General features: G+C 39.0%; 1 protein-coding gene, 1 long non-coding RNA gene and 1 pseudogene across 2 annotated transcripts; 1 reads left to right on the forward strand and 2 right to left on the reverse strand.

The window, feature by feature from the left end:
* The first annotated feature begins 149 nt into the window (after positions 1-149).
* LOC115671982 (probable serine/threonine-protein kinase PBL3) lies at positions 150-3,738 on the forward strand. Its single transcript, XM_030593710.2, has 6 exons — positions 150-563; positions 1,333-1,679; positions 1,779-1,914; positions 2,376-2,512; positions 2,597-2,720; positions 3,087-3,738. Exons 1-6 carry the CDS (start codon positions 500-502, stop codon positions 3,539-3,541), a joined length of 1,263 nt encoding a protein of 420 aa, XP_030449570.1. The 5' UTR covers positions 150-499; the 3' UTR covers positions 3,542-3,738.
* A 483-nt stretch (positions 3,739-4,221) lies between these two features.
* Positions 4,222-4,934, reverse strand: LOC130137719 (uncharacterized). Its single transcript, XR_008816090.1, has 2 exons — positions 4,695-4,934; positions 4,222-4,579 (listed from the first exon to the last, which is right to left on the reverse strand). It is a non-coding gene; the product is annotated as an uncharacterized LOC130137719 (long non-coding RNA).
* Positions 4,935-14,581: 9,647 nt separating this feature from the next.
* Positions 14,582-15,895, reverse strand: LOC115672064 (uncharacterized; annotated as a pseudogene).
* Between the last annotated feature and the right edge of the window lie 1,323 nt (positions 15,896-17,218).

Raw genomic sequence — 17,218 nt, forward strand, 5'->3', positions numbered from 1 at the left:
CCCGCCGTCGACAGCCGTGGCGGACACGTCATCGGAGGCGACCAAAAGTCCTCCCATGCGCCTGTCGCGTTCACACGCGCTCCCTCCCTCCCTCCTTCTCTCTCTCTCTCTCTCTCTATCTCTCCACATGCTCTTTCTACTTTAGCTTCTTCTCCTTCTCCTCCTCCTCCTTCCATATCATCATCATCATCACACGTTCACATTGCCATTCCTGGTTCCCTCACTTCCCCCGACTTTCCGTCGGTTTCTGTTGTTTTTCTCCCCCTTCGTCCCTCGAGCTAAGAATCGCTGCTTTGCACGGAAAGTCTTCCTCCACCCGTCCGACCTTCTTCCCTCCTGCTTATCATTAGCCTCCTACCCCGTTGAATCATTTCCCTTTGAGATTTTTTTTCCCTTCTATTTGAAAAGAATAAAAATAAAAGGGTGCAGGGGCAGCGGGTTTCGCTGAATTCTTGAAGGGGTCTCCCTCTCTCTGTCTCTCTCTTTGCGAAGCGTTCATATGGGCAATTGCTTACGTTCCTCTGCTAAAGTAGAAGCTACCCAGAGCTCCCGTTCCACTTTTGGTAATGGAAATGATATCGTAGATCATAAGTACCTACTACTGCTGCTGTTATTATAGAATTTTTCTCTCTGTTTCTTTATATATGTCCTGTCTTTTTAAAGGGTATCGATGAATTCCTTCTTTGAATTTTTGTTTCATGAGCTAAGGTTTTGGTGGGTTTTCGAGGGGTCGGGTCTTTGTGCTGATTCGTCTCGTTTCCTTTTGAATTTTGATGCAACAGCTTTGGTGTGATCACTGTGTTGGGGGTAGAGTGGGTGAGAGTTGTGGCTCTTTCGTTCTTGAGCTAGTTTTGGGTTTAGCTTGTTGGTCTTGATTGGTCTTGGATTTGGTTTAAATGGGGTCCTGTGAATTAATTATTTTGTACTTTGATGGGGATCATGGGGTTGAACAGAGGGTGTCTCGCACGCAAGTATTGCAGAGAGTTAGTATCTATGACTCTGAATTTTTTTACTCGAGAGTTCAGACGTTTGAGATAAGAGATTAGGATCCAATGTGATGCCTCACATTGAACCAGTAACTATGACTGCGAGACTCGGGCTGCTAGGAGAGACTCATCTTTTTTGGTCGTTGGGCTTTGTAAGTCGGCTTCTCTTTTCTCTGATGTCATGTGTGTTAACGAAAAAGGGAAGATCATCAGTTTTGTTAGAATCTTGTGATATTGGTGGTCAACTAGACATTCTTTCTGTCCTGATGAAGTTTGGGCAGAAAACGAATGAGTTTTTTGAGATTGAATTTGTGCAATAATTAGGTTTTTTTTTTCCCTGAATCAGGAGTCTCGAAAAATTCCAGCAAAACCAGCCGTTATTCACCTCACTCAAGCGTGACCACACTATCCGGCGGTGACAGGAGTTATGCTTCAACTTCAAGTCTTCCGACACCAAGGTCGGAAGGAGAGATTCTGTCCTCTCCAAATTTGAAAGCATTCTCATTCAATGAGCTGCGGAATGCCACTAGGAACTTCCGTCCGGATAGCCTTCTTGGCGAAGGGGGATTTGGGTATGTCTTCAAAGGATGGATCGATGAACTCACTTTTGCCGCTGCAAAACCTGGATCAGGAATGGTTGTGGCGGTCAAAAAACTTAAGCCTGAGGGTTTTCAAGGCCACAAGGAGTGGTTGGTATGTTTTGTCTGCTATCATCTGCTTCTTTTTTCCTCTTTCACAGCTCGTAGTGTTGATCTATTACCTGGCCTGTCTACTAACTGCAATCACTTTCAGACAGAAGTTGATTACCTTGGCCAACTCCATCATCCAAATCTGGTCAAATTAATTGGATACTGTGTGGAAGGTGAAAATCGACTGTTGGTCTATGAATTTATGCCCAAGGGGAGCTTGGAGAACCATCTTTTCAGGAGTAAGTTGACAATGCGCCATTAATAGTTTCAAGGTTTTGGCATTTCTCAAGTGCTATATATCTTACATCTTTGGAAGTTAAAACTCAAATGTAGGACATGCTCTTTGACGTTTGGACTGCTCCATTGCAGTTTATGTGGAAAACGCTGGATTATTTGTGAACTAAAACAAAATATTCAGGAAATTTTCGTAGATAAAGTGCATCTCTTTTCTCTAATTTTCTTTTATGGGTGCATGTCCTCTTTCTCTGGCAGCCAAATTTGTCTTTTGAACCAGTTTAATCAAACATATGTAGAACTCGCGGTGGGCAAAACTCCTCCTGTTTTCAAGTCATTATTCCTTTACCGTATCCTACCTCTCCTCCTCCTGCATAAGCACACTACAGTAACGTCTGGACATATCAATCTTTTTAATGTTGCCTCTGAAAAGGTGGTTAACATTTATCTGTTGTATATTTTGCAGGAGGGCCACAGCCTCTTTCTTGGGCAATAAGAATCAAAGTGGCTGTGGGTGCTGCCCGTGGGCTCTCTTTTCTACACGATGCCAAATCTCCCGTAATATACCGTGACTTCAAAGCCTCAAATATCCTTCTTGATGCGGTATGCTGGGACAAAGAGTTGCATTTTTAGTATTTCTTCTAACCCCCTCGAGTTACTGACGTTTTCTGTGCATTTGGGATGCAGGAATACAATGCAAAACTCTCCGATTTTGGATTGGCTAAGGCAGGGCCAACTGGTGACAGGACTCATGTGTCTACCCAAGTCATGGGTACTCACGGGTATGCAGCACCTGAATATGTTGCTACTGGTACGTGATTGCTAGTGTTGGTGCTTGACTTGCAATTTACATATTTATGAAGGCTCAATAGCTCACTTATTTTTCTCGCCTACCTGCTCTGCCGATTTTGAACCGCAAAAATCTTAAGAACAGCCTTGGAGATACTTCTTAAATGATGAATGTGGAATCATTTCAACCTTACTATCGTTCGTAGCAGTATTACTGGCATAAACAACTATTGTCTTAGTGAAGCCTTGCGTATTTTTAGAACCTTGGTATCCAGTATCGATCACCATCAATCATACGGATATCTTTTCGAGTGCAGTCTGGCCCTTTAATTGACCTTATTTTGAAATTTGAAATCTTTTCCGTACTAAAAGTTTTAATGCTGCACAGGACGGTTGACTGCTAAGAGCGATGTCTACAGCTTTGGGGTTGTGTTGCTAGAACTGTTGTCCGGCAGGCGTGCAGTTGACAAATCGAAAGTCGGGGTGGAGCAAAATCTGGTGGATTGGGCAAGACCCTATTTGGGTGACAAAAGGAAACTGTTTCGGGTAATGGACACCAAATTGGAGGGCCAATATCCCCAGAAAGGAGCATGTACAGCTGCATCACTCGCTTTACAGTGCCTGAACAGCGATGGCAAAGCCAGGCCTAAGATGTCCGAGGTTTTGGCAAGCCTCGAACAGCTCGAGTCTCCCAAAAGCGGAGCCAAGCACAACCCGTCTGACCATCACACTGCTTCGGCCACACCGCCAAAATCCCCTCTGAGACAGCAGCGGTCTCCACTTAATTCGACACCGAGCGTGTCGCCATTGCAGTCTCACAGGCATTCGGCGCATGTTCGATGAGGAGGACGAAGGCCTTGTGTTTGTATAGTGGTTTGTTCCACATACGTAATGTGGTTTTGATTGGTGTGCTATACGAGCATAACGTGTTTGACGAAATTTTTGCATCGTCAGTTAAACTGTGCTGATCAACGATGTATCTTCTGTCACTCCATGAGCTTCATTTTTCTTTCGCTGGGCTTGGTGGCTGGTTTCAGTAATTGATGCTTGTGATTTTCTCCCTCTCTCACTCTCTCTAGCGCACGCGTACACACGCTTGCGCAGGCAAACGAGTGCGCATTAAAACGAACAGAAGAGTGTCAGCCACACTTGATGTGCTTCAGATCTGCACCTGTGGATTTTTCGCTGCATCAGTTGGAGAGTTTTCGCCCTATCAGTTGGAGAATCGCTCAGAAAGAGAGTGGTATCCTAAGATTGAAATTTGTCCTTTAGGGCCATTTTCTCCTCTTTCTTGGCACATCCCGAAGATTTTCGCCTGAGGTCACCGGTCAATGTACATTCCAGAAAATATCAAACAGTTGCACGACCGGAACGGTTAAAAGAACAAGATGCAAACGAGAGAAGTCTGGGTCGCCTGGTGAGTCAGTTCTTTCTAACCATTATTATGTTGTGATTCTTCTGTCGCAAGCAGGCTGCGAAGACCTCCCAAAGTAGCAATTGTTAGACCAGTGAACATCAGTTCATCAGCTTTCAAGATTCTCAATGTCTTCGTCAGCTTTCAATGTTCACAATTTCAAACGGGGGGGGGGGGGGGGGGGTTGGCGGGATGGGGTTAGCAATGAAATGAAAATCGAACGCTCTTCTGACTCTCCCAGTTCGTTTGTGAATGAAGTACAATTGAAACGGTTCAGATTCAGTTCAACACGTTCTCCATGGAAAGAGTCTCCTCCAGCAACTGGAATCCCGAGGAATGAGGAACTTGAACACCGACTAACTGAATGAAAAATAGAACCATATCAGTCTCTCGATTATTTTGGATGCTGTTGGCCTCCTCCTTATTGTCGCTGTTATACTTCAATGGAAGATCCTGAAGTTTTTACCCTGCAGAATCCAATGAAAAAACTTATGAGAGCAGCCTGTGTGACATAGCTCATTAGCTGTATCGCCAACAGAACGAGAGAAACTTTGAAAAGCATTAAGGGGAAAGCCACCGAACATCAAAGGATGATAAGTCTGATGTAGCAGCGATATGAGTGTACAGTGTACACACTCCCTCAAAAGAGTTTATGGTGTTGTGTTGAATTCCGGCCATAGCATCAAGCGACACCAGGAGTTCCCCCAAACACTTCATTGGGAAGTGCTTGCAAAGAAAGTCCCATTGAAGTGTTCAGGAGAACTCTGGGGGGCACCCGATTCGTAATGTTCCTCTCCTTTTCTGGTGTGTGTCTTATCTGCCTTGAGTTGATGAGCAAAAGAAACAACGCAGTGCTCTATATATATAGAAACTGCTCCACTTGAGGAAGGAACATCGTGTGTCAGGATAAGGCTCTTGCCATGTACCTAGACGTGCCTCTGCGCAACATGGAAGTCCCTGGAATGCATGGACATGAATTATTGTGCCATGCGATTCTTTTCCTTTTTCCTTCTCTGTCAGTTTCAAATCTCTTTTTCCTTGTCTTCTGACAATGTGGTGATTAATTCGCGGTTTAGCAAGAATTTTTGCCCATTTCTCGGCCTGCTTCATCTGTCACCGAGCACACACTTTCTCGGCCCTCAGAATCGACTTTTCATTAGATGATTAAAGGAGTGTGACTGAAATTCCAATTCACCTAGCACCAAATTCCTGAAAGGAGAGGGTTCTGGAAGCTGGACTTACTACATAAATGTATGATCTAGATATTCAGATGCGGTGAGTAGTTTAACTGAAAATCTCTATTGATTCAAAGTCAGAAATCCTTTAAAGTGCTTGAGACATCCTCAACTGCAATATTTGATATAAATAGTATCTATTATTTGTAATTCTACAGTGCTCGAGACAGCCTTTACGACGAGATGTCATAATTTGTATCGATGGATTCGTAATTCTACTGATTTTTGTCCTAGCTCTTTCTGTTTCCTTTTGAAGTGGTTATTTTCTTTATTTTCACGGTAACTTCCCCTTTTAGTTCCAATACCTAATGAAGCATGAAAGACCCCTCTCAAGTTTTACGGGTGAAGAGAAGACTGAAGTGGGTGAGGCAAGCAAGACAAGGCTGGTATGGTGCAAAAGGGCTCGTGGTAGCATGCCATCAGATAATATTCTTGCTGTTCATCTGATGGGTGAAGACGACCGGATTCATTTCTGTTAATTGCGTGGATCTGATCACATCAGATGGTCCAGGACCCAAAAAGCATATCATTCCTTGCGTAGACAGAATCTTCACTTACATTTTTAGGCTTTTCATGAGATTTGCCTTTGCCACATAGAAGTTTAAATCTTATCTCAAAAAGCATATTATCCTTGCACCACAGGAATTCTTGGCTGACTAAAATTTCTAAATCGAAATATAACTTGGGTCGTAATTGACTTTTAGAGTAATTGGCGTCTCGCTTAAAACACGACATTGCATACGGTTAATCACCATAGCATCTGAAAACAAGTGAAGTTATCAGATTACTTAAAACTCCCACATGGCTTTTGATGTAAAGCATGCAGTTACCCCCCAAAACTTGTTTCTTAGTCATTCACCAAACATGTGGATTTGAGTCGCTCATATTCCCCGCCACATTACCAGAGCAAACCATCCTTTATTCAGAAGTAGTGAAAGCAATCCCAGCATGTTAAATGCTAGAAATCTGAACACAAAACTTTCACATCCAAAAAAGGGGAAAGCAACAAAACTTATGGACATTCAACTTGATGTGATTCCTCCCTCCCTTATCAATCTACCCAGCAAATCTGGCCAGGTTCATTTTCGCCAACTGAGAATCAATGAATTTCTCCTCTTTTCCAGGTTCCTCCACAAACCCAACCTTCTTTTTCCATGGAGTTACCAGTAAATATGTTATCGTTATAACTAGCAGTTCTTACTTAGGACACCCTCCACGCCCGGGCAAAAGCACAAGAAAGAAGGAAATAAGAGCAAAAAAGAGTCAGCTGTTCCCTGGAGTTCCCCTGACCACTTCACTGGGGCACGTGATCCTTTATACAGAGTGAGGGATTGTCTCAAACACAACCCTACTGAAGTGTTTGGGGGAACTCCGGGTGACATCTGACATTGATCACCAGAGTGTTGTCTTTGCTTTATGTGCTGCCTGTTTCGTTTGTTTTAGTGGTGCAAGAAATTTTAGACTTGAGTTTAATCTCGAGCTTTCTAAGCAAGGTCTCTATCTTACTACCGACAGACAAAAAATTGAACCGAATACGGGGTTAGGGCGATGCAACCCCAAGCTATCTGTTATAATAAAGCCAAGAGGCAATAATTACAATAGAACCCTTATTGTCGCCAAATCTCTCAACACTACCTCTCAAGTTGGAGTATAAATATCACGCATGCCCAACTTAACTAAAACAGGATGAAATGATTTAGCCCGTAATCCTTTAGTGAACACAATAGCAAGTTGATCACCAGACTAAACAAAGGGCATGCAAATTAAATCACTCTCCAACTTCTCCTTGATAAAGTGCCAATCAATCTCTACTTGTTTCGTAGGTTATGCTGTATTGAGCAATACTAATGGCGGCCTTATAATCACAATATAGCATCATAGGAACAAAAACAAATACACCAAGATCTTCAACTAATACTTTAAGCCATAACAACTTACAAACCCCCTGCACCAATGCACGAAACTCTGCTTCGGCACTAGATCGAGCAACTGCATTTTGCTTTTTGCTACGCCAAGTCACAAAATTCACTCCTAAGAAAGTACAATATCTAGAAATAGACTTCGAGTCAAGGGATTTAACCCAATCAGCATCAGTATAGGCTTCAACTTTCAAGCTATCATGAGGAGACATAAGAATCCATTTCCAGGAGCAGACTTTAAATATCAAAGGATCCGGAGAAAATCATTCATATGAGTGGAGTATGGATCATGCATAAATTGACTCACTAGGTTCACAACAAAAGTAATATTAGGTCGAATGTGGGACAAATAAATTAACTTGCCCACTAATCACTAATAATGAGATCACCATCTATTGAGCTCAATAGATGTATCATAGGGATGACATCCCAATAACCCAACTTTTGTTAAAAAATCAAGGGCATACTTTGTGACGCCCTAGAACATCACGATCTACACGTGTCATATTTAATTTCTTTCTTATTAATTTATTCACATGTGGAAGCACGACAAAATAATTATAACATGTCATATCAATATCTTAATAGCTTAATAATGTACATATGCATCATTTTTAATAACATTAATTATACATCATTACTCCTGAACAAACATCAAAATACAATACACTTAGAAAGGGGTCGATATCACCTGGCCACTACCATACCCCTACTCTCAATAGCCTACATGTACAACACCGAACTAATATTTAAGGATCGATAACCTCACCCATCGACGGCTTGTCCACGACATAACCAGGAGGACCATCGAAGCCTCTAAGCTGTCCAAGCAAATCACCATCGAAGCTCGCATACTAGGCTACATACCGGTGGGGAACCCACTCGGCAAGTCCTACGTCGATTCATACCGTAGTAGCACACTTTGTATAAGTTAAAACTAAATCAAGTAACACTACATCTTCGTACACATAATAAACATGCATCGAAACTCCGAATAGCGGTGGCGGTGGCTGTGGCGGTGGAAGGGCCATTCTACATATTTGAAAAATAATGAAAAAAGCCAAGACCTAGTAAATGAAATCCCTAAGTGTAAAATAAGAGTTCACCTTCACCCCCGCCCTAGCATAAACAACAATGAACATTCAAGGCAATATAATAATGCGTGACCACACACCTTACCTTCTTTGCAAGTGTCTCACATGAATGCATGGTATCAACTCAATGCACACGGATGGCATATAATCTCATGATGCGTCGGTATCATTTAGTGCCTTATCAACATGTATATATATATACTCATGGACATGCATTATCTTCTTCACTTCTCATCCCAAACACTCCTGGAGCATCCTAACACATAGGGCATTGTTGCCACCATCATGTGGACGACGGAACACTTTCTTTTTATTATTCAAAGTTATCATGCAGCATTAATGCACATGAACATATTCAACATCAACATTCTATGCACCACATCATTTCACTTAACCATCACCGAATTGCGAACCCCATCACTTATACATGCATTATTTACACAAATAGTAATAAGCTACTTATCTCAAATGTAACAAATATGCTTTTATTAAGTAATGATACTTAACAAACACTTGAAAGACAAATAATTCCAAAGAACTGAAAAAACGTAAAAAGATGTTTTTTTGAAATTCTGCATATCTCCAAATTCGATAACTACGTGCTGGAATAAAAAATTTCCCTCTTAAGTTGACAACTTTCTCATTTCTTTACCAATTCACACACTTTTCACCAAAATACCACCAATCATCGTGGAATTTACTTATAATTCTTAACAAAACAATTATATTCATCAATACACAACTCAACATGTCTCCATCAGAATTCACAAAAGTTATGAACCCAACATGCCACTGCCAAAGTTTACTCACACATGACCTTAAAACTCACTTAAAGTTAACACCCATCAAAACAACCAAGTCAAGAGTACTCATTAGAATAACCAAACTTAGTTCCTAGAGTTTCACTTACCTCAAATAACTTGCACAAAAGACCAAAACTTTAACTTCCTTCAATGAAAAAATGAACAAAATAGAGAATCAATAATTCTCATTTCAAAAACGACAAAACTCAATTATGGAAAGTAGTTGGAAATTTAATGGTTACCTCTTTCAAACCTGAGAAATTAAGATCGAGACTTTAATAATGCAAGTATGGGCTGACGTCTTTACTCTGGGTATAGAAGACAAAGGATTCAAGAAGGAAATTATGTAATTGGAAGCAAGTGAAGGGAATGTTCTCTCTTTTGAAGTTTTTAAAGACTTACCCTTCGGTAGGGTGAATATTTAAAAGTGAATTGATGGAGTTGCTTAATTAACCAAGGGTAAAATTATGAGGTCTATAGGAAGAGAGGCTTGTTGTTCCAATTAAATGGATTCATGTGGCCCCTAAGTAAGTAATAGGATGCAAATGGTCCAATGAGAAGGCTTTATGTGACCTAAGGTAAACAGTTAGGGGTATGTGGCTAAATATGATTAGCCACGAGAGGAGATAATTTGAAGATGCTTCTTCTCCATTAGCCAAGTAAGTGCATGAGTCACCCATTTCATTTATGAACTCAAGTTGAATTTGATGAGATATGATATGACATAAAGCATGACATCAAATCTTGAATAAGCTCAATGCCTTATTTAGAGTATTAATAAGATTTTGGTACATTAAGAAATAAACATATCGATCAAGGGGAATTCAAAGGCTAATTTGCCAAAGTAGATGCTTTAACAAAATATTAAGTGGATCAATACGTAAACGAGGAACAATAGGTGTCCGCTTTAAACATTGGCAACACGGAAAATATTTAAAATCCACCAAAACGTTTAACAAAAATTACCGAACGAAATGGAAATACTTAACTCGATAAAATTCTAACTCATCACTCAAACGATACATAAACTCAATAAATTTTCTAATCTATTGCTCGGTCGATTAAAATTCATACACGTAACGTCAATCACACCCGACTTCTTTTAGGAATTATCTGGATGTCACATACTTCCTTTGTAATAGAAGAATACCTTTTGAAGATCTGACAACTTCAATCCCAAAAAAGCATCGGAACTTCCCAAGATCCTTTATCTCGAACTCTTATTTTAGAATCTTCTTCAGCCTACTGATTTCATCACTATCATTCCATATGACAATAATGTCGTCCATAAAAACAATAAGAATAGTGACCCTAGCAACTTATCTCTTTACAAACAAAGTATGATCAAGATTATTTTATTTATACCCAACAGAGACCATAGCTTCTTGAAACCTATCAAACCAGATTCGAGGTGACGGTTTAAACCATAAAGTGTGCATTTCAGCTTGCACACTTTACCTTGAGTTTTGTCATAAGAAAAACCTAGAGAAATCTCCATATACACCTCCTCTTCTAGCTCTCCATGAAGAAAAGCATTATTTATATTTAACTTCTGAAAATTTCATCTCTGGTTAACAGCACTCGAACAGTATTCAACTTGGCAATAGGAGAAAAGGTTTCTTGATAGTCAATCCCATAAATCTGAGTAAATTCCTTCGCCACCAATCGTGCATTATATTTGTACACAGTACCATCCATCTTCTGTTGGACTACAAACACCCACTTATATCCTACCGGTTGTTTCCCAAGAAGAAGAACAACAAGATACCACGTGCCATTTATCTTCAAAGCATGCATCTCCTCCACCATTGTTGCCTTCCACATTTATCTGCAAAAGCTTCTTGCTAATTTAATGGAATAGAGACAGAAGATAGACAAGACACAAAAGTACGATAAGAGCTAGACAAAGAGTTATACGAGACAACATGGGATATATGTTCAAAGTGCGATAGGAAGATTAGATAGAGAAACCTCACCGGAAGGAGCAATAGAATCCGGATCCAAAGATGATGACCGAACATGCAATGTATCAATAATCTAAACTATGTGTTGGTAGTAGGATTCCTACGACGATATGTCTTCAATGTCTTACTACTATTAATTCGCCTATGAAAGATACCAATAACTTGCCTAACTAGTGTGTTCTCCCCCTAAAATGGTTGCTCTGTTATCTCCCCTTAAGGTATTGTACAATTCTCTTCTTGTGTTGCATTGTTCTCCCCTTAGGAAGGAGGAAAACCTTTAGAGACTATCAGAATTGGCAATATCTATACACTAGGACACTCCCCAGAAGAGGTAGAGTAGAATAATTGTGACGTATCATAACGTCACGCGCAACACGTTTTTTTTTCCAATTATTACTCATAATTATTATTAGCATGCGGAAGCACATTAAAGCACTCACAAAATCCCATACAAAAACAATCACACGAGTTTAATAAAATACATACGCAGCTTTTTATATCAACATTAATTTTACAATACAACGTCAAATATATAAATCTTGGAAAGGGTTAGGGTCACCTAACTTCAACACTATACTCTTACTCTCAAAAGCTTGCATGTACATTGTTGGGCCATCAACTAGGGGTCAACAACTTCACTTGTCGATGAACCATCATCATCAAAACCTGGAGAATCATCAAAGCCTCTAAGTGGTCCCACCAACTTGCCATCGATGTTGACATACCAAGTGACATACCGATGGAGAATCCACTCTGATAACCCCATGTCAACCCATATGATAGTTCTACACCTAGCATGTATTATAGCTAATCCCGGTACAAACACATCTTCAAGAACACAATTGACTAGCATTAAACAAAACATAATTTTCATTTTCTTAAACAACCCTTGATTAAGTTCACTTTTATCACAACTATTAAAGATTATTTCTGTAATTCCAAATTCTTAGAATTAGATTATTGTCCTAGTAAAAATTTCTCATTTTATAATTTTGCCTTTAACTTTTGATTTTCGTTCAACCAAGCCATATTATTAAATTAAATACTAAAGGATATTATTTTGTTATTTAAAACACACACAAAATTTATTTACACTATAGACACTACATAAATTTACAATACTATCAAAGCTACCCACTATTAATTAATTATTACAATTTGCTCTAATTTTGCATAGTTAGATAAAAGCAATTATTTCTAAAAATAACAACCACCTATCATAATAAGATTCTACAAGCTATGAACAGTCCCCAGAACTTTCAGTTTTTTTGTAAATTCATCCTTCAACTTGTTGAAATTACAAATTTGCCCCTGCAGCTTATAAACTCATTTTTTAAACTGGTTTGATTTCCTTTAATTAATCTTACTTAATAATCCACTAATTAACACCAAAACTCATAAAATAACCCTCTTAACAGCCCCCACTTACTTCTATAAATTTTGAAATTGCCCCTAGTCTTGACAAAAATTTACCAAGATACCCTTTTTATGCCTATTTTTACCATTTTCACATTCTTCTTACACAAAATGCAACAAAACCTTTAGTAATCTCTCAAAGACGTTCTAGACATGTGGAAAGCTTTTTAGTTCAAACTCCATAACCACAATAACTTAACATACAACTATTGAAACTTACTCACACATAGAGTAAAATCTAAACTAAATAAACAAATAATTAATTAACCAAGCTCAAGAGTACTAAAACTACGAATGATAACCATTCTGTTCCAGAAATCAATTTCTTGCCAGAAATAGATTTTTCTATTTATGTTCCTGGGCGAGTTTCTGAGGAAAAAAAACAAGTTTGATAACGACACAAAATTTCAATTTCTGGAACAAAAATTCGTTTGATAACAGCATAAAATTTCAATTTCCTAGAACAGAAATTCATTTGATAACATAGTCCTCAAATACCACATCACCTTACAAGAGCCAACATAGGAAAATCCTCAAATACAAAATAATGGAAATACATTACATAAGTCGAAAATACAATTTCATGGAATCTCCGGCATATAATGATCCCTTGCCATTTTATTGACAATACTTTTCCTAAGCATGTTCATCTCGATTTCTTCTCTGGTCGATGTATCGTCTGTAACTTCATCTTGTGTAGGTCCAAACTCGTAATTTAGATCTCCATATAGGGAAAAGTTTTTATCCGTCTTGTCTTGATCACAGATGTAATTATGGATAACACAACATGCAATTACAATACGTGCTTGCTTTCAAATTGTAAATGAAGGCATGTGTCTCAAAATGAAGAAGCAATTTTTTAATGCCCCAAATGATCTCTCAATGACATTCCTTAGTGAAGAATGCCTGTAGTTGAACAATTCACTTGCTGTTCTTGGCCGTCTTGCTCTACCCCTATAATCAATTAGATGATACCGTTCACCTTTGAAAGGAGTTAAAAATCCCGAAGTTGTTGCATAACCAGAATCTACCACGTAGTATTTGCCTATAACAAGGTATTCATTTGTTGGTCATGATTTGCAATCGCAATCCAATTATAAAGAAAATTACTGCTTAAAGAACCAGCAAATACCTGGTAGTGATTGAGGAAATTCTAAGCGAGGAGTCTCGAGTGCTGCCGAGAGCACCCGACAATCGTTGACAAAGCCTTCCCAACCAGTATACACAAAAGTAAATTTCATATCAAACGAACAAACACACAACACATTATGAGTGGTAATTCATTTCCCGCCTCTAAATGGGATATGCTTCGCCACAGGTACATAAGCATGATGATGGGTGCTATCAATAGAGCCTACGCAACCCTATCATTTTATCAAAGACTAGTATTATACATTATTATCAACAAAATAAAACTGATGGTGTAAAGGAATGCATGAGAATCCTACCTTAAAGTAACGTTTATGGTTAGGATCCATAAGAATCTCCTCTGGAACGACGTCAAAGGAAGGTGGTACAATAACCTCTCTTGCCAATTTGAGAACTGCTTTCAACACTATAGTAAAGTGCTTACTGATAGTTTGTCCCGAGTGTTGGAATCTCTCACATAAATCTCTATTCGAGTTCTTGTGACAAATCCCAACTTGTTCATCTACCCTAACATATCGACTATCTTCCAACCAACCCTTTGCCTTCTAAAATTCAAAGGTTGAGAAAGACATGTCTATCCATTCTAAAAGCTTTATATACTCTATCTGAATGTCCATAAAGAACCTCTCTTACCCATTTGGGTCCTAACAATACACTGTTCTTAATAGATTCTCTCATGGGCATGGACATATCCACCGTAATAGTGCACAACCAGACTATCAGTATATCAAGATCAAAATCATCAAAGTCTTGTTCAACTAATTCAACTGATGCTACTTGATCATTATAAACGCTACTTTCACCCTCCTCCATATTACCTATGCCATCACACGAAATAAGAACATAAACACATCAGATAAGGACTCCAATAACAATCAACAATAACCACAATATCATCATAGTTGCATCATAAAATAAAATAAAAACCAAACAATAGCCACAATGTCATTATAGTTGCATCATAAAAAAACCAAAGTCTCAAGTACACAAGTCATACAATGAAATTAAGCCAAATATAAATCCATAGCATATTTCTCAACAACTACTTAAAGAGATTCAAGAAGTTCACGCCTCCTTTCAGGTAGAGATATGATGAAAACCTCTCTCCAAGTGGCATTAAGGCATGTCTAGTTCACAGCTTTATTATAAAGATCCTGCTCCCAGTTAGGCATGCCATTTAGGACGGCAACCACAATTCCTATGGAGTAGGGGTCTACAGGTGATGGGGCATGCGAGGCGACGGAGCCACTGTTGATTGACCCGTCCTGAAATTTTGATCATTTCTTGAATGGCTTTGCATGTGCCACTAACGTCACATGTGTTACTCTTTCTCCTCCTCTTAGAATTTGGAGTCCTATACAACTTGTGCTTCTCACGAACTGGGATGGCAGTCATGTCAGGTGTAAAGACTCCCTCATTAATATGGTGTTCATTAAATTCCTCTGGATCACCTACTGCAAAACCACCACCACCACCAACACCATTGTCTTCTCCCTCCGACATTACCAAGTCTTCTACATTTCCTGTTGCATACTCCTTAGTAGCATATATATCACCAAACACAATACACAGCTCGGGATAATGAGGAAATCCATCATTCTTAAATTTAGCACATTCGCTATTATCCTATAATTTTCATAATAATGACTTATGTCAACAACATAATCGAAGCTTACATCGTTAATAAAAACAAAATGACCCAAGTAAAGTAATACCTTGATATGACACTCTCATACACTTGCATCGTCTACAGTAACCTTTTTGTTTACATTATCCCATCCAAATCCAGATTGTGAAATAATCTTTTTAAAACTACCATATTATCTCTTCAGTTTGTTTACCATGTTCTTCAACTGAATTACACTAAAGTCGAGTCCTGTTTGTTTATTGAATTCAGCATGTATATTATTCCACCCTGCTTTGTTGTAAGTATAGGTGGTGCAATTTCCTTTTTTTTATCTCTTCTACCAATAAACTTACAAGCAAATTGGTCAAAGGCTTGGTCCACTTTGCCATAAGAACCTCTTTGTGGGATGCCATTTAACCTTAACTGGTTGAGTATCAAATGAGCCATATCAGATGATGTACCAATTCAAGTGCAGAAGCTTTGATGTCAAGATCACAATCATATGTAATGACTATTAATAAACCAAAATACACGAAGAAATTGAAAGAGAACATCCTCCTATCAGATCAAGCAAGCATACATGTAGAGCCCATACACATCCTAAGATCACTTTTACTACTATGTAAATACATTTTATTGTAGAAACTGTGTAAAAAAAAACAGGGTGACTCCCATACAGTCAATTATAGCAGTATGTCCCACATATACTCTTTTCATGCAATGACACCACACCCCAAAGGACAATATTAGATCATGGTGTCTGACACCGAACTTCAGGATCACTAAAGTGAGAGCACAAGTGAGAAGAGTATGTGCTAGTCCCCAATTGATCTAAGCATATGCATACTTGTATAAACCAGTGACTCAACTCATACCTTTCACAATTAAAAAGCCAAAACTTGGTAACTCCTTTACTTGTTTGTTGTTTCCTAATATTGCCATTATCGGAGATTATCAAATTGTACAAAGAAATTTCATCCTTCTGCGATTTGTTTGCAGAAACTTTTGTGGTTGTGATTTGTGCAAATCGTTTGGGTACATGCACCAATGAAGAATATAAGCAAAATAAAGAATATAGCATCATTGGACTCTATGGATTTCGTTTGAATGGCCTCTAGCTGTAGCACTTGCAATATGGTCACAGTAATTAATCGTTTTTTACAAAGACCAAACTATTCTGGCAAAGCATGCAACTAATGTATAAAACAAATACAACTTTGCTATTAGAATCCATGCGGCCCCTAAATCAGGAGATAGAGCAACTCAGGAGTACAGAGAAGATAGGACCCATGAGTATCATTACCAGTTTTTTGCCAAATCTTACTCGGTTGTTATGGGTTAAGAAGCTAACACACAAAACCCTCTCAGAGCAATGGTGAAAACTCACAGCACTACATGTTGACCCCAAAAAAAAATCTTTAATGCCCACTAGAAAGACCAAAAATCACATCTTATTCAAGCGATCACGGAAACTCCTAGCCCCACACAAAGTGAGAGCGTGAGTTATACGAAGAGACGAAGCCCACCAATTGTGTGGGAAAGCCAGTTACCTGGAGGCGTCAAGTAGATAGGCTCGTGCAATCGATGAGGGCCTTGTGAAGTGAGGGTCGACGAGGAGGACGGAGACGACAGCAGCAAGGAGGACGGAGTCGGAGTCGAAGTGGATGGCGGCGAGGAGGATAGCGTCAAAGTCGAAGTCGGAGCTGCAACGAGGCGCCTAGGGTTTTTGGTCTCTCTTTCTGTTGAAGAGGTGGGTGGGGGAGAGTTTAAAGCCAGAATGTCTTCGTCTTTTATTTGGTGGAAGTCTCTTTAGTTGAAGAGATAGAAATTATTTTTATTTATGTTTCAAAAATAGAAAAGAAAAAAATTTTAACTTCTAATTAATGTTCCAAACCTATT

Source organism: Syzygium oleosum, unplaced genomic scaffold, assembly GCF_021117445.2.
Source record: "Syzygium oleosum isolate NSW1041296 unplaced genomic scaffold, Sole_v2.1 Sole_v2.03, whole genome shotgun sequence".
Taxonomy (NCBI): Eukaryota; Viridiplantae; Streptophyta; class Magnoliopsida; order Myrtales; family Myrtaceae; genus Syzygium; species Syzygium oleosum.

Bases quoted from the DNA above. Each gene is read 5' to 3' on its own strand.
- LOC115671982 (XM_030593710.2), top strand. From the start codon at position 500: ATGGGCAATTGCTTACGTTCCTCTGCTAAAGTAGAAGCTACCCAGAGC. The intron at 1,915-2,375 runs GTAAGTTGACAA...TATATTTTGCAG, and splicing joins GGAGAACCATCTTTTCAGGA to GAGGGCCACAGCCTCTTTCT. The intron at 2,513-2,596 runs GTATGCTGGGAC...TTTGGGATGCAG, and splicing joins CAAATATCCTTCTTGATGCG to GAATACAATGCAAAACTCTC.